The 22850-nt window shown below is 42.7% G+C and overlaps 1 protein-coding gene across 3 annotated transcripts in view; it reads left to right on the top strand.

Annotated features, from left to right (window-relative positions):
• The window catches only part of PBLD (phenazine biosynthesis like protein domain containing), a 35381-nt gene extending 22310 nt beyond the window's left edge, over positions 1–13071 (top strand). Inside the window, exons 4-10 of one of the 3 annotated variants that reach the window (XM_027530557.1) lie at positions 556–654; positions 5682–5791; positions 5872–5901; positions 8227–8315; positions 8579–8757; positions 10423–10485; positions 12253–13071. In XM_027530557.1, coding sequence (XP_027386358.1) covers positions 556–654; positions 5682–5791; positions 5872–5901; positions 8227–8315; positions 8579–8757; positions 10423–10485; positions 12253–12365 — 683 coding nt within the window. In that variant the 3' untranslated portion in view covers positions 12366–13071. The remainder of the gene's footprint in view (positions 1–555; positions 655–5681; positions 5792–5871; positions 5902–8226; positions 8316–8578; positions 8758–10422; positions 10486–12252) is intronic. The other 2 variants (XM_027530560.1, XM_027530559.1) reach the window with 2 other exon arrangements.
• Positions 13072–22850: the final 9779 nt, after the last annotated feature.

The following is a 22850-nucleotide window of genomic DNA, read 5'->3' as shown; positions in this document are numbered from 1 at the left end:
ATGTCCATTTATTCTTTGCATGCAGATAAGAAAGGTGGGGGAACTTCTAATTTGATTTTCAGTTCATCTAAGGGAGCAGATGCTGATGAATTTGAATGTTTCAGATCCAGATCTAGCATTGCAGAGCCCTAGAAGTCTTGCTTCAGAGAAGGCAATGGCACCCCACTCCAGTACTCTTGCCTGGAAAATCCCATGGATGGAGGAGCCTGGTGGGCTGCAGTCCATGCGGTCGCTAAGAGTCAGACATGACTGAGCGACTTCACTTTCACGCATTGGAGAAGGAAATGACAACCCACTCCAGTGTTCTTGCCTGGAGAATCCCAGGGATGGGGGAGCCTGGTGGGCTGCCGTCTATGGGGTCACACAGAGTCGGACACGACTGGAGCGACTTAGCAGCAGCAGCAGCAGCAACAGAGGTCTTGCCTAGACTTTGCTCCTCCTTTTCACAACACGTTTCAGTGATTAATTACGCTAATGCAATGTTTAGAAAATGAAAACTTTCAACCCCCTTGTACGGAAATGATCTTGTCTCTCTTTGGTTTTTCCCCTCTGAAGGTTCCTGCTTTGGATTAAGATGGTTTACACCACAGAATGAGGTTCCTCTCTGTGGCCACGCTACCCTGGCTTCTGCAGCTGTGCTGTTTCACAAAATAAGTAATATGATTTTCTTTTATGAACTTATCAGTTAGTAAATAGAAATATTTTTAAAAACTCTCGTACATTTTTTCCTGTGAACCAAAGTGACTGGTATAAAGACTGCAAAGTTTATTTCACATGATTTATTATGTAGAAACAAAAACAGCAACCTTCAAGAACACTTTGATTTTTCAGGCATGTTGAATAGCCATAGTTGCTGTTCTCTGAAATGCCATTTTCTTTTGCTTATAGTTTATTTTATTTATTTACTTTTGGTTGCGCTGGGTCTCTGTTGCTGTGCATGGGCTTTCTCTAGTTGCGGCCCGCGGGGGCTACTCTGGTTGTGGTGCATGGGCTTCTCCTGGTGGCAGCTTCTCTTGTTTCGGAGCACAGGCTCCAGCAGTTGTGGGATGCGGTCTTAATTCCTCTATGGCATCCTCCCTCCCAGACCAAGGATTGGACGCATGTCCCCTGCATTGGCAAGTGGATTTTTATCCACTGTATCACTAGGGAAGTCCTACCATTTTCTTTTAAATAGGAGCTCTCTGGTCTCTGTGACCAACACAGGAGGATGGCTTGTAAGGCAGAATAGGTATTTAACATGACATAATACTGGGGAACTAAAAGACATACTTTTCCCCAAATGTGTCCCCATGCACACTGAAATTCATTTCACAATAGAAGCTTCTTTATCCTGAATTTTAAATATTCATGAGGTAAACTATATACATTTACCCTGTGAAGAAAGGATGCAGTACTTTAATCCTACCAGTTCCCATCTCATCTACACTTGGTGTAATAAAGATCAGGGCTTTGTGGGAACAGGGCAGAGGGGAGATGCCTGGAAATGTCCTCAAAGTAGAGACAGAAGCAGCCATGAAAAAGTGTAGACAACAGAAAGTCAAACAAGGAAGTAACCAGGATGATATGACAGAGGGGTAACTGGGGGAGTGGGGGATTTGAAAAAGAAGTTCTTTTTGGAGTTACTTCAGTTCAGTTCAGTCGCTTAGTCGTGTCCGACTATTTGTGACCCCATGGACTGCAGCACACCAGGCTTCCCTGTCCATCATCAACTCCTGGAGCATACTCAAACTCAAGTCCATTGAGTTGGTGATGCCATCCAACCATCTTATCCTCTGTCGTCCCCTTCTCCTCCTGCCTGCAATCTTTTCTAGCATCAGGGTCTTTTCCAGTGAGTCAGTTCTTTGCATCAGGTGGCCAAAGTAATGGAGCTTTGGCTTCAGCATTAGTCCTTCCAATGAATAATCAGGACTGACTTCCTTTAGGATGGACTGGTTGGATCTCCTTGCTGCCCAAGGGACTCTCAAGAGTCTTCCCCAACATCATAGTTCAAAAGCATCAATTCTTCGGTGCTCAGCTTTCTTTGTAGTCCTACTCTCACAGCCATACATGACTACTGGAAAAACCATAGCCTTGACTAGATGGACTTTGTCGCCAAAGTAATCTCTCTGCTTTTCAATAGGCTGTCTAGGTTGGTCATAGCTTTTCTTCCAAGGAGCAAGTGTCTTTTTAATTTCATAGCTGCAGTCACCATCTGCAGTGATTTGGGAGTCCAAAAAAAATAAAGTTTGTCACTGTTTCTACTGTTTCCCCATCTATTTGAAATGAAGTGATGGGACCGGATGCCATGATCTTCGTTTTCTGAATGTTGAGTTTTAAGCCAAATTTTTCACTCTCCTCTTTCACTTTCATCAAGAAGCTCTTTAGTCCTTCTTCGCTTTCTGCCATAAGAGTGGTGTCATATGTGTATCTGAGGTTATTGATATTTCTCCCAGCAATCTTGATTCCAGCTTGTGCTTCATTCAGCCTGGCATTTCTCCTGATATACTCTGCATATAAGTTCAATAAGCAGGGTGACAATATACAGCCTTGACTTCCCAATTTGGAACCAGTCTGTTGTTCCTTGTTTGGTTCTAACTGATGCTTCTTGACCTGCATACAGATTTCTCAGGAGGCAGGTCAGGTGGTCTGGTATTCCCATCTCTTAAAGAATTTTCCACATTTTGTTGTGATCCACACAGTCAAAAGCTTTGGCATAGTCAATAAAGCAGAAGCACATGTTTTTCTGGAACTCTCTTGCTTTTTTGATGATCCAGTGGATGTTGGCAATTTGATCTCTGGTTCCTTTGACTTTTCTAAATCCAGCTTAAACATCTGGAAGTTCATGGTTCATGTACTGGTGAAGCCTGGCTTGAAGAAGTTTGAGCATTACTTTGCTAGCGTGTGAGATGTGTGCAGTTGTGTGGTCATTTGAACATTGTTTGGCATTGCCATCCTTTGGGATTGGAATGAAAACTGACCTTTTCCAGTCCTGTGGCTACCACTGAGTTTTCCAAATTTGTTGGCATATTGAGTGCAGCACTTCCACAGCATCATCTTTTAGGATTTGGAAGCCTTCCCTGGTGGCTCAGACGGTAAATTGTCTGCCTGCAATGCGGAGACCCGGGTTTGATCCCCCAGTCAGGAAGATCCCCTGGAGAAGGAAATGGCAACCCACTCCAGCACCCTTGCTTGGAAAATCCCATGAACGGAGGAGCCTGATAGGCTACAGTCCATGGGGTCACAAAGAGTTGGACACGACTGAGCGACTTCTTTCTTTCATATGTAGAGTCTTCTCTTGTGTTGTTGAAGAGGTGCTTGCTATGACTAGTGTGTTCTCGGCAAAGCTCTGTTAGTCTTTGCCCTGTTTCGTTTTGTACTCCAAAGCCAAATTTGCCTATTACTCCAGGTATCTCTTGACTTCCTACTTTTGCATTCCAGTTCCCTATGATGAAAAGGACATCTTTTTTGGGTGTTAGTTCTGGAGGTCTTGTTGGTCTTCATAGAACTGTTCAGCTTCAGCTTCTTTAGCATTACTGGTCGGAGCATAGACTTGGATTACTGTGATATTGAATGGTTTGCCTTGGAAATGAACAGAGATCATTCTGTCATTTTTGAGATTGCACCCAAGTACTGCATTTCAGACTCTTTTGTTGACTGTGAGGACTACTCCTTTTCTTCTAAGGGATTCTTGTCCACAGTAGTAGATATAATGGTCATCTGAATTAAATTCCCTCATCCAGTCCCTTTTAGTTCACTGATTCCTAAAATGTTGATGTTCACGCTTGCTGTCTCCTATTTGACCACTTCCAATTTACCTTGATTCATGGACCTAACATTCCAGGTTCCTATGCAGTATTTGTTCTTTGCAGCATTGGACTTTACTTCCATCACCAGTCACATCCACAACTGGTCATTGTTTTCGCTTTGACTCTGTCTCTTCATTCTTTCTGGAGTTATTTCTCCACTCTTCTCCAGTAGCATATTGGGCACCTACCAACCTGGGGAGTTCATCTTTCAGTGTCCTATCTTTTTGCCTTTTCATACTGTTCATGGGGTTCTCAAGGCAAGAATACTGAAGTGGTTTGCCTTTGCCTTCTCTAGGACCATGTTTTGTCAGAACTCTCCACCGTGACCCATCTGTCTTGGGTGGTCCTACATGGTATGGCTCATAGTTTCATTGAGTTAGACAGGGCTGTGGTCCATGTGATTAGTTTGATTAGTTTCCTGTAATTGGGAGTTACTTAGATGGGGGTAATAAGTGAAGGTCTTATAGGCCACGTTTGCCCTGGAAGCAGTCTCATTGGCATGCTGGGAGGACTAGGGGCAGTATTCTTAGGATTAGCATTGTTAGTGGAGTAAAGAAAGAAGAATTTTTTCTGCTCCCCAACCCACCATGTCCCTTGTACCAGAAAGCAGAATTTAAATTTTTTTTTTTTAGTTTTTAATTTTTTAATTAATTAATTATTTTTTAGAATTAAAAAAATTTTTTGAATGACTTAGCTTATTTTTGACTGTGCTGGGTCTTCGTTGCTTTGTGTGGGCTTTCTCTAGTTGTGGTAAGCGGAAGCTCCTCTCTAGTTGCAGTGCACAGGCTTCTCATTTGGGGGCTTTTCTTGTTGTGGAGCACGGGCTCTAGAGCACATGGGCTTCAGTAGTTGCTCAGGCTTAGTTGCCCTACAGTGACATGTGGGTTCTTCCTGGACCAGGGGTTGAACCCACGTCACCTGCACTGGCAGGCAGACTCTTAACCTCTGGACCACCAGGGAAGTCCAAGAAAGCAGAACCGAACACCATGTGAAGTTGAACCGCAGAGTAGTAGCAACAAAGAAAGTCCTGATAGTCTTGCACAGGGTAGGCCTGAGGTTAGATGAGAAAATGCTTTGTAAATAATGATGTCTTACACCAGTTGTAATGAGAAGACTAAAACTTTGAATTTCAGAATATAAATTTTATTCTGTGAAAGCTAATCAGCAATGTGACATTTCCTCACCTTTGAGATATGTTCATAGAAATACTAGGGAAAAGAGTTAAGTCATAAATCTTTGTTTTCACTAAAAATGTTATCCCCTCTGAGATAAGTGGCCCAAGTTGTATCAGTAATATGAAGGGATATTGTATCAGGGTTTGTGATCTAATCTTTAAATCAATATTTTATATATAGTTTGGCTTGTTTATGGTAAAATTGATTTGTTCATATCAGACTGTTGTATAAAACCTGTATGTTCTATTTGTCATCCCTTTGGCATAAGTTAAACTAGTAGTTTATAACTCTATAAACTCTATTGTAGGAGTATATAAAATAGAAAAATCTACATTAAAAAACATTATAGCAACCCTATAAGCTGTGTTTAATTATTTACCATTTTATTGGTAAAATGAAATTAGTATAAGTTTAATTACTACCCTGTTTTATTGATGAGGAAATTGAGGTTTAAGGAGATTAAATAATTTTTTCAAGAGCACAGCATGATGTCAAGACCAATCAGTTATGTTCTTGGTTCTCAAGTTAGAATCCAGTGAGAGTTTTCTCCACTAAGACCCCAGTAACCCAAACCTGGGACCGCTTTACTGGAATGAATGACACTGCCTGAGAATCTTTTAAAAGTGATCAAAAGAGACATGCAACCATATAACAGAGTTTATTTTTCTATTTCTTGATTCCTTTCAAACATTTAACAAAATAAAATTCTTTTTTTGGCCAGAAAATGTGCATAGCACTCTAACCTTTGTCACTATGAGTGGGGAACTGAAGGCCAGAAAAGAAGAGGATGGTATCGTCCTGGACCTGCCTCTTTATCCAGCCCATCCCCAGGTCAGCTTTTTAAAATTATTGCCACACACTGTATACAATGTGCCTGTTTTACAATGATTTTGTCTTTTTTCCTGATCTAGAAATTGCACGAAGTGGAGGACCTGATAAAGGTTCGTGAAAGAGTCAAACTTGAGCCGTGGGATTTGATCATCTGTAATTGTTTGAACAAAGATTTGTTGTATTTGATCTCAAATATAGACCTTCTACCAATGTAAGTGTTCTAGTTTAAGCTTGGGTGAATACTGCATGGTGCCTTTTAGGTTTGAATTTTAATATTGAATCTATTTGGTGAAAAGATTGACCAGTTTTCCCTAACTCTTCATTATCTGATTAGCCCCCATGGAAAGATGGGGGAGGGGAGAGTGCCATGTGGCAGGCTGAGAGTGAAAGAAAAGAATGGAAACAGCCTGGCAGCAGTCTGTGTCCTGATCTCTTCAGTGGAGAATAAGGCTGAGATGACGGGGCTGTGCTTTGATGCAAGAGAGCAGAAAAGCAAGGGTACTGCAATAGAGAAGACAAGATATATATAGCAGCCTCCTCAAAGGGTCTGTGTGGGGATGGGGCTTTATGATAAGGATGATGATGATGATAAAGAATATTTTTGAGAGTCTGTTCTGTGCAGTACCATGCATTTTAATGCATTATTTCATTTAATTCTCACTGTCACCCAGGGCAGTAGGCACTACAGTTGTCTTGTGGAGATTCTAGAAGGCCAGAGCAGCCCTGGATAGCCAGGTGCTTAGGTTTTAGAGCAGGAAGGGCCCAGGTCAGGACCAGGCCAAGGGTGCCATGAGAAAAAATTATTCTGGGAAATGGCCCGTTACAGGTAGTAATGGGTATTTCTTAGTGAATTTTCAAATACAGCATTTGTTATCTCTTTAGTGTTTTGCTTTAAGTTTTCAAAGAATATAAGCAAGTATCATGGATTCTACTTTTACACTCAGCTTCACCTATGGCTTCGGTTTTGGGAGACAAGCCAAATTCATAAATGAATTGCTTTAAGCATATTGGCAAAAAAACAGAAAATCTTTACAGTGGTAGACCTTGTTCATGATAGAAAGAACTTAACCTGCTCTCTCTAAGCCTCAGGGTCAGCATTTGTAAAATGGGAATGATGAAAAGTATTTATCATGAGTATTGTCATTTTGGGCTTCCCAGGCGACTCAGTGGTAAAGAATCTGCCTGCCAATGCAGGAGACACAGAAGATAAGGGTTCAATTCCTGGGCTGGGAAGATCCCCCTGGAGTAGGAAATGGCAACCCACTCCAATATTCTTGACTGGGAAATCCCTGGACAGAGGAGCCTGACGGGCTGCATTCTTTGGGGTCGCAGAGTTGGATACAACTGAGCATGCATGCATTGTCATTTTTTGTTCCTAGAAACTGTCAATAAGATTCTCAGTTGAGAATTAAACTTTCAAATTGACATAAGAATCCATGCAGAGAAGGGTTGGATGACCCTTCAGAGAGATTTGGAGGCCTGGAGAGCAGATGGGATTGGGCTGTAGGAGTCACCATATCTAGAGGGGGGACATTGGTCAGCAGTGGTCACAGAGGCAGACCTTCCAGGCACTACCCTCAGTAGTCTTGGCCATGGAACCTAGAGCTTCTAAGCCCCTAAAGAAGATTGCTGCTGCTGCTGCTGCTAAGTCACTTCAGTCATGTTCAACTCTGTGCGACCCCATAGACGGCAGCCCACCAGGCTCCCCTGTCCCTGGGATTCTCCAGGCAAGAACACTGGAGTGGGTTGCCATTTCCTTCTCCAATGCATGGAAGTGAAAAGTGAAAGTGAGGTCGCTCAGTCGTGTCTGACTCTTAGCGACCGCATGGACTGTAGCCCACCAGGCTCCTCCATCCATGGGATTCTCCAGGCAAGAGTACTGGAGTGGGTTGCCATTTCCTTCTCCAAGGGATCTTCCCGACCCGGGGATTGAACCTGGGTCTCCCGCGTTACAGGCAGATGCTTTTACTGTCTGAGCCACCAGGGAATCCCATTCCTCTAAGAAGCAGGCATAAAGCCCCACCTCTACAGATAGTAGACAGTAGTGATTCAGAGCTTTGACTCCAGGGCTCCTCAGTCCTGGGTCAAAGTGTGTGTATGTGAGAGAGAGATTCTGGGCCTCCCTGAATCTTTTTATCTGTGGGGAAAATACCCAATTGAAGGAGTTGTATGTCGAGTCTCATAGTAACATATAGGAACAAGGCCTATTTTTGGCTCTCAGAGGCTAAACTTAACCCCTATTAAGGTCCAAGTGCTCCTGAACACCATGAAATTGGCCTTCTTTGAGAAATACCTTGAATCCTAAAACTGACCTGAAACTCTTGAGACTGGAGATGTTGGGTGTGCCTGGCACAAAGCAGATGTTTGTGAGAGATTGTTCTCCAAGGACTTGACCCAAGACACACTTCTGAGGAAGTTTTGGTCTGTCTCCATAGACTGCCATTGGTGACACGTTGGTTCAAGATGTTCGCTATTCCCCAGATACCAAAAAGCTCCTGGTCCGGCTCAGTGATACTTACAACAGGTAAATGAGGTTTTTGACTTTGTCAGTACTGTGGGGGAGGGCACCAGATTCATAGCTCTGGCTTGATCTGGCTGTGCCATGTTCAGTAGAACCATGATCTACACTGCCAGAGTGTTCTGTTCCTGGGCAGGAAGGTTGTAGTTGCTCTTCCTCGCTTACTGCTGAGCCACTGGACAAGCTGCAGCCTGGCCTGCCTTATGGAGTCTGGGGAATGGGTAGTCTGTGGAATGGGTTTGTCCTAATCCATCCTGTTTATGAACAAGGTCATTTCTGGAGAGCCTGACAGTGAATACAGAGAATTTGCTGCAAGTGGAAACCACAGGGAAGGTGAAAGGACTCATTCTCACCCTCAAGGGGGAGCCTGGTGGGCAGACTCAAGCATTTGACTTTTACTCCAGATATTTTGCTCCATGGTACGGTGTGGCTGAAGACCCCGTAACAGGTACTTTTTGCCTTGAATCCTGAGGAAAGCTAAACAGTGGAGGAGGAGGAGAACCGCTGTTTAAGTGCCCTCCACAGTGAGCTTTCGGGTTGTTTGGGCTTTGAGCTGCCTTTGTTTCCCTATCTCCCCTCCCCATCCCTTCACTGAAGTCTCTTGTGAAAAACACAAGTGTTAATGAGGCAATATATAGCAAGGTTAAATTTTAGCATCAGACAGGCTGGGTTTTCGTCCTAGCTTCCTAGCTGTTGACCTTGGGTAAATGATTTAACTTTTCACAGCTTTTGTTCCCTGTCTATGAAATATGGATAATACCTCATAGGTTATGTAAACACAATGCATGTTAAACACAATACATAATGAGCACAGTGCCTGGCACATGGTAAGTGGCCAATAGCTGTTAGGTATTTTAACAACTAACGATAAAACTGGCTCCTTGAGCCAACACTTCTAGAGCTACCTGTTGCAAAATCCAGTGGCCAGTGTCCACTATATTCCCAAAGTCCTTTGTGCTTTTCAGTGGCCAGCCTGTGTGATCATTGACCAAGATTTGGTCTTTGAAGGACCAAGTCCTGGACTGCAGGTGGGAAACAGGGACAGGAATAGCGTTTTTCTTCCTCCCCTCCTCCTTTGCTGCACCTGCTCACTAAGTGAGTGGAATGGGTTCAGCAACATAGGAATTCAGGATCTTCCACAAGCCAGAAGCAGAGAGTTGAAATAAAAAGTTGGCAAGAATGTGATGCTTCCTACTTTCATCCTCCTTGATAAAAGTGGGCTGAGCAGCAAAAGGCGGGGAATGCTTTTTGGAGGAAGCTGATGGATAAGAAGTTATGAGTGGATTTACACATGCATGGCTGCTTCCCAAAGATTTTAATTATCACAGAGGGAATGTTTTTCCCCCCTGGAATTATGCTTTTCTAGAGTGGGAAAGCTTTTTGGACAGTGATGGCCAACAGTCTTGGTTTGCTTGAGACTGAAGGACTTCTCAGAGTAGGGATCTTCAGTGATGAAACCAGGGCAGCCTCAGGCATACTGGGATGCCTGGGCACCCTGTCCCATAGTATTTAGTACATTTTTCTGAAGGAGAAACCTTTTTCAAACCATCCTTTCCTCTCCCAAATACTTGCTTGTCAGTTATTACTTAGCAGTTTGTTCCTTCATTTTAGTATTTATTCTCTGATCTACACCTAGGGCACAATCCTGTGAAAAAATATCTCACTAAAACAAAGCTCTTTTGGCACCAAAAACTGGGAATGTTGTCTTCATGGAAATTTTGGTCTTTTGTCAGAGTTCTCACCCTTCTTTGCGTGTGCGTCTTAGGAGGAAGGATATGTTTTTCCTTGATAGATGTAGACAGATTTACGTGAAAGCCTTAATTCTCCTACCAGGGACTGACAAGGAATTGATAGACAAGAATTAAAGCCTGCAGTTTAATTCAGCCTTCAGAAAGTGTAAGATGCAGCAGATATGTCTTTTGAAGGAGCTTATCCATAAATTCTATGTCTTCCTTTCTATTCCCATTCATAATTCCACTTTGCAGAAGTCATGGCCAACATAATGAGTAAGTTGTCTAAGGTTCAAACTGGATAGTTGATCCTTTATGAATGTAGCAGAGTTGCTCCTGTTTTCTTTGGGATTGTTGTAACATAACTTTTCACTTCTTTTAAGGGTCTGCACATACTGTTCTCAGTAGCTACTGGTCTGAGCAACTGGGGAAGAAAGACTTGCACGGTAGGACAGTTCTTTTTCAAATTTAAAAAAAAATTGCTAAACTTTAAGCTAGTATTCCTTTTCATATATGCTATCCACTTGAAGATGTAATAAAATGTTAACTATCAAACAAAAATGTTAACTATTACCCACATGAAAACTAAAGGTTTTGAATTCCTTCACCCTGAATCTTCTGCTCAACATCCGCCCCCCCAAACATTTTCCACCTCTGTTTCTCCCAAAGCACAGACACACTTCTAATACAGTTAAGTGCCAAGTAAGTATTTGCTGAATAAAGTTAACTAGGTGTGTAATTTTGGCCCAGAAAGGTTCTTTATAATGTGATGAGTTGAGATTGGATGATTACCAGGGTCCCATTATGGGATTAAATAAAACAAATTGCTTTGGAACCAAGTCTCCTAGTGATTAATACATTGCTCAGGACAGAGAAAATAGATGGTAGCCAGTGGAGGTTACACAGCTAGTACCACATGCAGAACAGGCTACACAATCGAAGTAGAATTTTGACCTTAGTGGACAGAAGTTCTTACTTAGTGGGATGGTTAAGCATCTGTGACCCTGATTTGGGGATAGCAGGGTGGCTGTTCTCTTTCCATTGTGAGCCTAATTACTTCCCTAAGCTCAAGAAGCCTGAGGCTGTACCTCACGTTTGCTTGACAAGTGTGGTTGATTGCTATCCACAATGAGTAGGGAACTCCTTTTGTCCTTTTCAGACCTCGAGAAAGACGGGGCCTTCTCTAAAGGGCCCAAGAGCACCCCCTCTTTATCTTTTTAGCCTTTTAGTCCTAGGCTCTATCTTTTCACTTGTGCTTGCTTACTCCTAGACCTAGATGGAGCCAGGGAGGAAGCTACGGTTAGGGTGTGTCTGGGGCGTTACAGGAAGTAATAGAGGAAGTGGCTCAGGAAGGGAAGATGTAGAGCTGTGTGCTTTGTGTATCAAATTGCGTTTGTGGCCTCAGTCCTCAGGAGAACGGTGTGGGCTAGGCAATATTATGAACAGATGAAGGAACACATTGTTTAAAAAATTAGTTAATAGGTTTTTATTGACAGTGTTGATTTATTACATTAAATAAGTTTCTCATGTATATTGTATTTCTGCTTCTATACATCCTACAGTGTGCTCACTATCAAAAATTTATTTTCTATCCTTTACCACGGAGAAGGCAATGGCACCCCACTCCAGTACTCTTGCCTGGAAAATCCCATGGATGGAGGAGCCTGGTAGGCTTCAGTCCATGGGGTCACTAAGAGTCAGACACGACTGAGCGACTTCCCTTTGGGGTCACTAAGAGTCAGACACGACTGAGCGACTTCCCGTTCACTTTTCACTTTCATGCATTGGAGAAGGAAATGGCAACCCACTCCAGTGTTCTTGCCTGGAGAATCCCAGGGGCGGTGGAGCCTGGTGGGCTGCCGTCTATGGGGTCGCACAGAGTTGGACACTACTGAAGCGACTTAGCAGCAGCAGCAGCAGCATCCTTCATCATGCAGTTGATCTCCTTTAGGCGTTTTGATCCCACACATATCAGCCTGCCCCCATCCCGCACATATCAGCCTGCCCCTCCCCTTCTGGTAACCACTCTCTGTTCTCTGTGTCTATGTGTTTGGTTTGTTCATTTATTTTGTTTTCATTTGTTTGAAAGAATGTATTCTTTAAACTGACCTGGGAGGATTCTAGAGCTTATAATAATCAGTCTTTCACTATGTCTTATTAATTAAAGGGGTGAAAATTATCTTGATTTGTGACTTGTTTTATGTTTTCTTCAGCCTTTCAGTGTTCCAACCGGGGAGGAGAACTGACAATTTCCCTGCGTTCTGATGGACGAGTTGACATCAAGGGAGGCGCGGCTCTTGTTTTAGAGGGCACGCTGACAGCCTAGACTGCTTGCACTGCAGTGATGCAATCTTGAATTACTGAGTATTTTCTGCATAAAAAGAAATGTAAGAGACTGCTTTGAATAAGATTGCATTGTAGTCCACTTAATCCTCACCTGAGAAATAGAACAAGGAAGACAAATTAAGGGATTTAATAATGCTTCCTGATGAATTAACTAAAGGAGTTTTGGTTCTACCTGTGAACATATTCAAAGTAACCCATATCAAAGAATAATGTTGTCACCTTTAATTATGACCACCAATCACAGAATGAGGAACACATTTATGAAGAGTAAGATTAAATCATTTAAACTCAGATGTGAATACCTGATAGATTGTTTTGCAGCCATCGAAAAGACCCAATAGCTATGTGGAAATATAGAAAAATAGTTCATAGTATAATACTAAGAAAGAAAATTATAGTGGACTATTAAATGTTAGCAATGTTATGCTATGTCTGTGGAGAGTAGGAATTTATATGGACAAGAATGGATCATGAAGATAGAAAAGTAAAAACAGTTTATATGTGAATGTTAAGGGTGGAGTAATTTTAATGTACCTAAAAAATTATTTCCTTTATTGGAACATGCTTACGTTTAATACCTAAAAATCAGGACGTGTAGCTAAATAACTAAAACGCCCAGAAATTTTTTAAATGAGTGATAATGAGTGATAGAGTGATAATAAAATTAAACATGGAAAGTAATGTGATATCCTGCCTCTTTCCAAGTTCTTTTCAGGGTGGGAATCCCCCTTACTGTCACTCCCATGTATTCTGCAAATTAGGTGCCCAGCTGGTATCTGAATTCTCACCCTGTGGGTCAGATTTGCTGCTTAGCAATCTGATGTGGTTGGTAAAAAACAATTTGCTGTCTCCTGTGTGTAAGACACTGGACTAGAAATTGGCAGGGTAGAGAGCTGGGGGACAGGATGCAAAGGAGATTAGATGGGGAGCTTGTAGGACTCTCAAGCGACTCTAACTGGGGAGACCAGGCTCATCCTTTCATGAAAAGATAATGAGCACTTGTACTGGTCTGTGATTAGGGTCTGCCATATGCAGACCCTGAGTGCTATGGCGTAGTCAGGGGAGTGTTAAAAAACAGGGTTTTGAAAGATGGGCATGAGCAAAGCTTCAGAGATGAATGAATGTACATGGCCTCTAGGTTTTGTCTAGAGTTTCTATATCTTGAAAGTAGTTACATTCTATAGGTGCGGAGATACAAAGGAAAGTAGTTATTAAACTAACAATCTAGTTGAAGAGACAAGACATAAGGACAGAGAAACACAAGGACAGATAAATAATATTGAAAACTATTCTTTTTCTTTTTTGAAAACTAGTCTTAATTTTTTTTTCTTTTTCTATAGAAAAGACAGGAATCACAGCAATTGTGAGTCATCCCCAGTGTATGAGAAAGGGAGAACTATGGTTCTTCAGGTATGGTTTCCCAGACAAGTAGCATTTGCATTACTTGGGAGCTTGTTAGAAAAGCAAATTCTCAGGCCCTATCTCAGACCCACTGAATCAGAAGCTCTGGAGATGGAGACCAGAAATCTATTTTTTAACAAGCTCTCCGGGCAATCCAGGTGTACATTTACATTTGAGAACCTCTAATATTCATGGTAATGAGTGATAGAGTGGTAATAAAATTAAACACAGAAAGTAAGGTAATATCCTGCCTCTTTCCAAGTTCTTTTTGGGGTGGGAATTCCCCTTGCTGTTGCTCCCATGTATTCTGCAATATCCTAGTATTCAGCCATTGTCTTCTTCCCTCTCAAGTGACAATTGCCTCTGTAGCTCAATAACTTTTATTCTCTATTGGTTTTGTTTTTTTTTTTTGGCTGCACCTAGTGGCTTACTGGGGTCTTAGCTCCCAGCCAGGGATTTAACCCAGGCCTTTGGCAGTGAAAAGTGCAGAATCCTAACCACTGGGCTGCCAGAAAAGTCCCAATAACTTCTAAATGTGCATTATCTCAAAATCTCCCTGACCACACCAATATACTTGCTGCTTAATGTAGTTTTGGAGGGGCTGTTGTTGTTGTTGTTGTTTTTTTCCCTCATAGCTTCTAGTTCTGTTCAGCTAGAAAAATTAGCTGTGCTCAGGTGGGAGCTGTTCAGTAATGTGTTGGTAATATAGAGATTAGTTAATCAGCCATGATTTATTAATGATGAATTAATTATACCTGATTATGCAGTTCTGCTAGCTAAATGGAGCTTTAAAGGAGTTATTTTATTAATCATCATGGTGCTAATTGCAGACACTTACAGAAGTATCACTAATTAAACATGCAACCATGTGCAGAACAAGTTGAGCTGCTGAGACCTGCAATAATAAGAAACCCTGACTTTTAGGGGAGCCAAAACAAATTTTATTTTATGCAATATTAGGGATTTGGCTTGGCAATGTTAATCATTCACTGCAAATTAATATTGTAATTTTTCTCAGCAGGAATTGATCCTTATATCAAAAAATATAAAGCACTCTGCATGCATGTGTGCTAAGTCACTTCAGTTGTGTCTGATCCTATGGACTATAGCCTGCTAGACTCCTCTGTCCATGGGATTCTCCAAGCAAGAATACTGGAATGGCTTGTCATGCCCTTCTCATATAGCACTCTAGTGAGATTCTAATAAAGGGAAAGGTTGTTCAATCCTATATTCTTTTTATTTATTTGTTTTATTTTTTGACTGTGGTGGATCTTTGTTGGCTTTCTCTAGTTGCGGTGAGTGGGGGCTACATTTCATTGCAGTGTGTGGGGTTCTTACTGTGGTGGCTTCTCTTGTGGAGCACAGGCTCTAGGCACACAGGTTCAGTAGTTGAAGTGCTTGGGCTTAGTTGCTCTGCAGCGTGTGAGATCTCCCTGGACCAGAGGTCGAACTGATGTCCCCTGCATTGCAGGGCATATTCTTAACCCCTGGGCCACCAGGGAAGCCCCTATATTCTGTTTTATACATATGCAGGATGGTCTTTGCTGAATAGAAACCTTTGATTGATGGGATGTGACTCACAGCAGAGAAAGTCAAAACCACAAACCAGCCCTTTGTATCAGAGAGCATCAGGTGAGTTCAAGACTGTGACCTCTTGGAGATCAAGAACACCTGTGTATTCAATCACAATAAGAGGATTCACAGCCTTGTACTATTGGAGCAGAGAAAGGAATGAGACTGTCCAGTTGAAAGGGCATGTGGTAAACTGAAAGTGAAAGTCCCTCAGTCCTGTTCGATTCTTTGTGACCCCGTGGACTATACAGTCCATGGAATTCTCTAGGCCAGAATACTGGAGTGGCTAGCCTTTCCCTTCTCCAGGGGATCTTCCCAACCCAGGGATCAAACCCAGGTCTCCCACCATTGCAGGCGGATTCTTTACCAGCTGATCCACAAGGTAAACTGAAGGGTAGATGAATAATGGGAAAAGCATTTTCAATTTTTGGCTCAAGATGAATGAAAGCCACTTCCTGACTTTTTTTTATTATGATTAATTGGAGTTATGCAGCATCCAGGACTTCCCAGGTGGCACAGTTGGTAAAGGACCTGCCTGCCAGTGGAGGAGGATGCAAGAGATGTGGGTTCAATCACTAGGTCAGGAAGATCCACTGGAGTAGGAAATGGCAACCCCACTCTAGTATTCTTGCCTGGAGACTTTCATGGACAGAGGAGCCTGGCAGGCTACGTTCTATAGGGATGTAAAGAGTCAGACATGACTGAGCACACACTGCCACCACCATGTAGCATCCAAACACCAACCTTCAACGTTGTCTTAGCGCCATAGTTGGAAAATTCGCATTGTGAGTAGCCAAGGAGGTGGTGGCCAACTTCCTCCAAGGAAGCCAAAGAGGTCAGGTGTGACCTCTCCCTGTACACAGAGGGCAGGCATGCTACTGGGGCTCAGTCAAATCAGAAACTATCTCCTGGGAGTTTGGATCCTGAACAAGGGAAGCAGTACTGTAGAGGCAGTGGCTAGAGGCCTATACTATAAAGGTCCACACTATAGCTCATTCTCAAGCAAGTTCTTTCTTTTCTTTTCTTACCTTTTTTTTTTTTTTTCAGTGGTGGGTCTTGGTTGTGGCCTGTGGATCTTAGTTCCCTGACCAGGGATTGAATCTGGGCCCCCTGCATTGGGAATGCAGAGTCTTAGCCACTGGACCCCAGGGAGCCCCTCTAGCTTATTCTTTCTAACATTATTCCAAAGTGTAGCTGTTTTACCGTTTACTCAGTCCCCTCAGTCTCCTGCTGAAGACCTTTATTTCCAGATTTTTTACCATTAGAAGCTGTCCTGCAGAGAGCAGCTTTATTTATTTTATTTTCTGTGTCCTGGTACTTTTATTTCTTTACAATAGGTTTGAGAGAGAGGGATTTCTGATTTAAAAAATATGTGTATTTTTTATTTCAGTAGCTATTGTCAGATAGCTTTCCAAAAGAGTCTGTAGCTGTTCATGTTGCCAGGGCACTGTGTCCTTTTCACTACAACCCACTAGCAGAATTTTGCTAACCGGGTAAGTGATAGCTTATTATTACTTAATTTGCATTTACTTTTTGACATTAACTTGCCATTTGTATTTTCTCTTCTCTGAATTCTCTATTCATATATTTTTCCCACTTTCAGTTGCATTTTGTTACCAGTTTGCAAAAACACTTTCTTCATTATGATCTGTCACAGGTATGGAAATATTTTCCCTGATGTTTTGATATATATTAAGGCAGTCATTATTTTCCATATTTTGTAGATGAGAAAATAAATGCTCAGAAAAGAAACTGACTTGCTTAAGTGTACTCAGCTAGTATAATGATTAGATCTGGATTTAAAACCAGGATGTGATTACAAACCAAGTGCCCTCACTGTACTTCAAAGAATATCCTAGAGGGTTCCTCTGGTTACTATCCTGTAGAATAAGTTACCCCCAAATTTAGAGGTATGGAACAGTCACTGGTTATGCTTAGAGATTCTGTCAGGAATTTGCACAGGACATCATGAGGAAGCTTTGTTTCTACTCCACGTGCTGTCAGAGTGGTTCAGAGGCAGGGCTGAGATCAGCGGAGGTTTGTTTACATACATTGGGAGCTTTAGTTGGGAACGCTAAAACAACTGAGAACTGGAACAGTTAGGCTTCCTTAAACACTTTTTTTTTTTTTGGCCACGCTGCTTCCAGGATTTCAATTCCATGACCAGAAACTGAACCTGGGCTCCTTGCAGTGTAAGCATGGAATTCTAATCACTGGACTGCCAGGGAAGTCCCTCAAAATTAACTACTTTTTTAAAATTTATTTTTTATTTTATTGGCCACATGGCACGTGGGATCTTAGTTCCCCAACAGCAGATTGAACCTGCACCTCCTGCATTGGAAGCGCAGAGTCTTAACCACTGGACCACCAGGGAAGTCTTGAACACCTTAATCTATATATAGTCTCTCCACATGATGTTTCCGGCATGGCAAGTTTAGGGTAGCTGGACTTGCTCTGTATAGGCTTGGCTCCCAAGGCCCAGAGAGAGCCCGGGGAAGCTGTGTCACCTATTGTGACTCTACCAGGAAGTCACATGGATTTACTTTTGCCACGTTCTATTGGTTGAGGCATTTACAAAGGTCTGTCCAGGCTCACAGGGCAGGAACACAAATCCTATCTCTTGATGGAAGATTATTCATGCCACATTGAAATAAGAGCACATGAGAAGGGATATATTTGACTATAGTTGTCTTTAGAAAAATATCTATCACAAGAGTGTTTTGAGGAATTTCCCACATCCTTGGGAAACTGGGAACAAAAAGGGTTAGCAGGAATAAGAAGGCAATGGCACCCCACTCCAGTACTCTTGCCTGGAAAATCCCATGGATGGAGGAGCCTGGTGGGCTGTAGTCCATGGGGTCGCTAAGAGTCGGACACGACTGGGCAACTTCACTTTCACTTTTTACTTTCATGCATTGGAGAAGGAAATGGTAACCCACTTCAGTGTATTTGCTTGGAGAATCCTAGGGACAGGGAAGCCTGGTGGGCTGCCGTCTATGGGGTCGCACAGAGTCGAACACGACTGAAGCGACTTAGCAGCAGCAGCAGCAGGTGGCTTATAAACAACAAACATTTATTTCTTATAGTTCTGGAAGGTGGGAGTCCATGATCAAGATGCTGGCAGATTTGATGTCTGGTGAGAGCCTGCTTCCTGGTTCATAGATGGCATTCTTCTTCTTGTGTCCTCACATGGTGGAAGGGGCAAGGGATCTCTCTGGGGGTCTCTTAATAAGGACCCTAATCTCATTAGTGAGGGCTCCACCCTCACGACCTAAACACTGACTAAAGGCCCCACCTCTAAGTACCATCACACTGGGGACTCAGTTTCAACATATGAATTTTGGGACACACTTTCAGTCTGTGGCAGCCCTTTTGGGTCAAAGCCTTGTAGTTACTCTTCCCTGATGCTGCCCAATGCTTCTGGAAAGGCCAGAGTGGCTATTGTTAGGGATGAGTGGTTTATGACTTTGTGCAAGAGCCAGTCGAGGTGATCACAATACCTTTGAGCCAGGTTATTTTAAGTTACAATAGACAGTATGTGAATTTCATCAACCAACTGGAGGCTCTTCCTAGCTAAAACCACAATTTCAGCAAAAAAGAAAAGAAGAGGTAAGTTAAAAGTGAACACCTGTTCTTCTAAAATTGCTCTACTGCAGGTACTAGCCCTAGAGAGTTGGCAGATGGTTTTGTGTTTCTAAGCCTGACCTTAGCAGCCCTTCATCAATCTTGAGCTGATTGATTCTCAAGAAAGAGGAGACTCTGGTTTCCCAGGGTACCCAAGACACCTTTGCTGTAGTTACTACCTGAAGACCAATTAATTAGGCCACACTGGTTCTCTCTAGTTTTCCTAACAAAACTAGGAAATCCTGACACAGCCTGGCTGGGGAGGCTTTTTAATTGCTCATTAATTATTGTCACTCTAGACATGGATATTCCTAAAAGAAAAAAGCATCATTTTGCCCTGGGGAAGAAGACTGGTGATTTCCTAGGCCTGCAGCTATTAATATCTTGCATTGTGATTCCGGTTTCCAAGGGGCTCCCTTTTTTAAAAAACCTCCATGCATAGAAATGAAACTACAAACTGCTGCTCCCATCGAATTTTTTAAAAAAATATTTATTATTTATTTACGGCTGCACTGGGTCTTCGTTGCTGTGTGCAGGCTTTCTCTAATTGCGGCAAGTGGGGGCTATTCTCTAGTTGCAGGGCATGGGCTTCTCACTGCAGTGGCTTCTCTTGTTGCAGAGCATGGGCTCTAGGGCACTTGGGCTTCAATATGGTGCACAAGCTTAGTTGCTCTGTGGTGGCATGTGGAATCTTCCTGGACCAAGCGTCGAACCCGTGTCCCCTGCATCAGTGGGTGAATTCTTAACCATAGGTCCATCCCATTGCTGACCCAGGGAGTTTGTCAAACATGAGAGAATTTGTCCCTTGACTATCAGGCACTTTTTATTTTTTAAACTTAAGAGTATTTACTTGAGTTATTTTGAAGTCAATGCGATTGTATTTTTTTTCTTTTATGAGGGTATAGTCAGGTCACCCAGACCACTTATGATGGCTCATCTCTTGCTCTCTGTACACCCCCTGCTCGACCAGTGCCCCCTTCACCTGCATCTGCTCTCATGATTGACCTTCCTACATACTTGACCCAGATCCCAGCTAGTGATTGTTCTAACCTTTAGATCAGAACTTTTCCACCTGCTAGCTTCTCAAGAGGGCCATGAGGGCTGTGCTCTTCTGCTAGTTTCCCCAGTAACCAATGAACCAACCTGACCTCAATTCCCTGGCCCTCTCCCCAGGAGCCAAGACTGCTGCCATCTTGTCCAACACCAGTCGCACAGAGTGGGGTTTCACTCCAGGACCTTAATTCAGACGTGTAAGATCCCCCCATCCACCAAACCATTGATGTCACTGCTGCTGACTCCAGGCTTTCTTGAAGCTGGGCCAGTACAGGGCTTGCAAGCCTGCAGGGTGCAGCCCAACAATGATGTAGAATTAATTCATAATCAACTCTCAGTTATCATCTAGATGGACATCTGGAGGTCTCACTCTTCTCACCCTCTCAGCCAGTTTCCCCTCTTCTGTCTCTCAATTGGATCTATTTCTCTCCTGGTCTCTTCTCAGTCTTTGTTCATCCTTCCATAACTTAGCTACATACGGAAACCAAAACCTAAGCCCATGAATGCCTAACTGGGGAGGGTAAAAGTGGGTTGTGGCAATGTGTTTAATGTGAGAAGAAGTAATGTTAAGAGTCATGTTAAAGGATTAGGTACTCTATGACTGTTCTCCTTTCAGAGAATAACCATAAGTTGACTTTTGCTACTAAGAACTTCCTCCTCATGATAGATGTTATTTCTTCGTAGCATTAAAAGATACACTGGGGCGTATCTTTAAAATTTAAGAGTTTATCTAAGCAAAGTGAAAGAAAGTGAAAGTATCAGTTACTCAGTTGTGTCCGACTCTTTCTGACTCCATGGACTATAGCCCATCAGGCTCCTCTGTCCATGGCATTCCCCAGGCAAGAATACTAGAGTGGGTAGCCATTCCCTTCCCCAAGGAATTTTCTTGACCCAGGGCTCAAACCAGGGTCTCCTGCATTGCAGGCAGATTCTTTACTATCTGAACCACCAGGGAAGTCCCATTTGAGCAAAAATCTCTTCCAATCTGACAGTGCCAAACCAGAAGTGGTTAGGAGCATTTCCCTGACAGAGACTAGGGGCAAGGCTTTATTATTAAGAAGGCTCTAAAGCAGAGCAAGGAAATTATTTAATTGGCTACAGCTCAGGCATTGTATGGGAAAGTCAAGTTGGCTGTTTGGGATTGGTTGTCCTTAGGTTTTGATTTCCTACCCTGGCAGCGTCCATGGACTTAGCTTTTGGTTTGCTTATGTAGCTAAGATGTGAAAACCACCTGAGTCTAAGGGCCTCCTCCTTTAATTAATTTAACAGTAATATAGACATTAATTTTTTTATTATTATAGACAATTTCAAGCATGCACAAAAGCGCAGACAATAGTTACTGCCTTGGCCTTCTTCCCTGCTGCTCCCCACCCTTTGCACCCACTATGCAGCTTCAACGTTTATCACGACCAATTCTGTTTCATAAATGTTCCCCAAACCCAGGAGTTCTGTGCTCCATATTTGGGGTCACCTGAAACCGTGTTTCCTCAGCTGAACATGCCTAGGAGGCAACCCTGGATGTGGCAGACTCCTGCCAGTCTGCATCTTCCACTCTGTCCTGTGGACTGAGGCTTGAGAACATCTCAAGTGTCACATTCTATTATACATGATGGGGAAATTCGAGGCGTCCTGGTGGTGGGCTGGACAAAAGGACAGCTGTGCTGGGCTGCCCACAAATTAGGGCATCTTTGGAGGCTGTTCGCCAATTCCCAATTAATTTTTAGGAGAGCTTTAATTATGCCATCAACAGTCCTCACTTAAACAATCACAAGGCACTCAGGCTGGGGGAGAAATGAGTAACTGACTAGATTTGCATAACCATTTACCCTAATTAGAATGTCAAAAGTTGGTGGCAAAGAGGCCAAGTTGTGCTGTGACTTAGTATCATTTTAATTTAGTCCAATTTCCTATGATTACAACTGTCTTCCTCTTTGCATCTCAGGTCCTCTTTCCTTCTAAACGATTTTTGGCAAAAACAGAATGGAAAACAGAACAACTAATAATAACTTGCTTGAGGGCTGAACTCCTGAAAAACTCTAAATGGTTTCTTTCCTTAATCCAAACCATGATTTTAGTTTTCATCTAAACTTATAATTGCATAAACATTTAGATTTAGGTAATTTAGGCAGACCTTAGCTTCGAATCCAGAAGCCTCCTCTTTGTGTGTGTGTGTGTGTGTGTAAGGTGGTAGAATCTTCTTCAGGTTGTCCCATGAGAAAAAATATTATGTTTGAATAGTTACTTTTATTCCAATGTTTTAACACAAGGGTTGGTATATAATAATAATGATTGCAAGATGTGCTTATTAATAGGCAATATTATTTTAAATACTGTATAAAGCTTCTATGATACACCTTATGAGCTATAAAATTTGAAAACTACAAAGTCAGCGGAGACTACAGAATGCCAGGTCTCAGGCATAGAACCACCCTGACCCATTAGAGACTGCTTAGGCACGCATCAGTGGTTTCTAGGTCCTGGCTATTTTTCCGCCCTCATTCTCTTTTAGCAGCAGGAGGCCACCTATTTAATTAGTTGGGGGTGGGAGCGTCTGTAATCTCTTGGGGGCAGCTTTAGCCCCAGAGTTGGATAAGAGGGTGAATCCATCCCAGGGTGTGGCTGGCCTCTCCCCTGCAACATATGGGGAGCCCACCATGCCTTCAGCCCAAGTTCCAGCAGCAAGTAGGAGTAGGGGGGCCTTCCCTGCTGGGAACACACCCTGCAAAGCCAAGGGCAGGTGGCGTCACTAGTAGAGTTCAAGCAATTCTTAGACCAAACAGCATCTGGCAAACTGTGCCAATTGGAAATCAATGTC

The sequence above is a fragment of the Bos indicus x Bos taurus genome, chromosome 28 (assembly GCF_003369695.1).
Source record: "Bos indicus x Bos taurus breed Angus x Brahman F1 hybrid chromosome 28, Bos_hybrid_MaternalHap_v2.0, whole genome shotgun sequence".
Classification (NCBI taxonomy): domain Eukaryota; kingdom Metazoa; phylum Chordata; class Mammalia; order Artiodactyla; family Bovidae; genus Bos; species Bos indicus x Bos taurus.
Note: the sequence above shows the minus strand (reverse complement) of the source record. Positions and strands in the feature narration are given on the sequence as shown.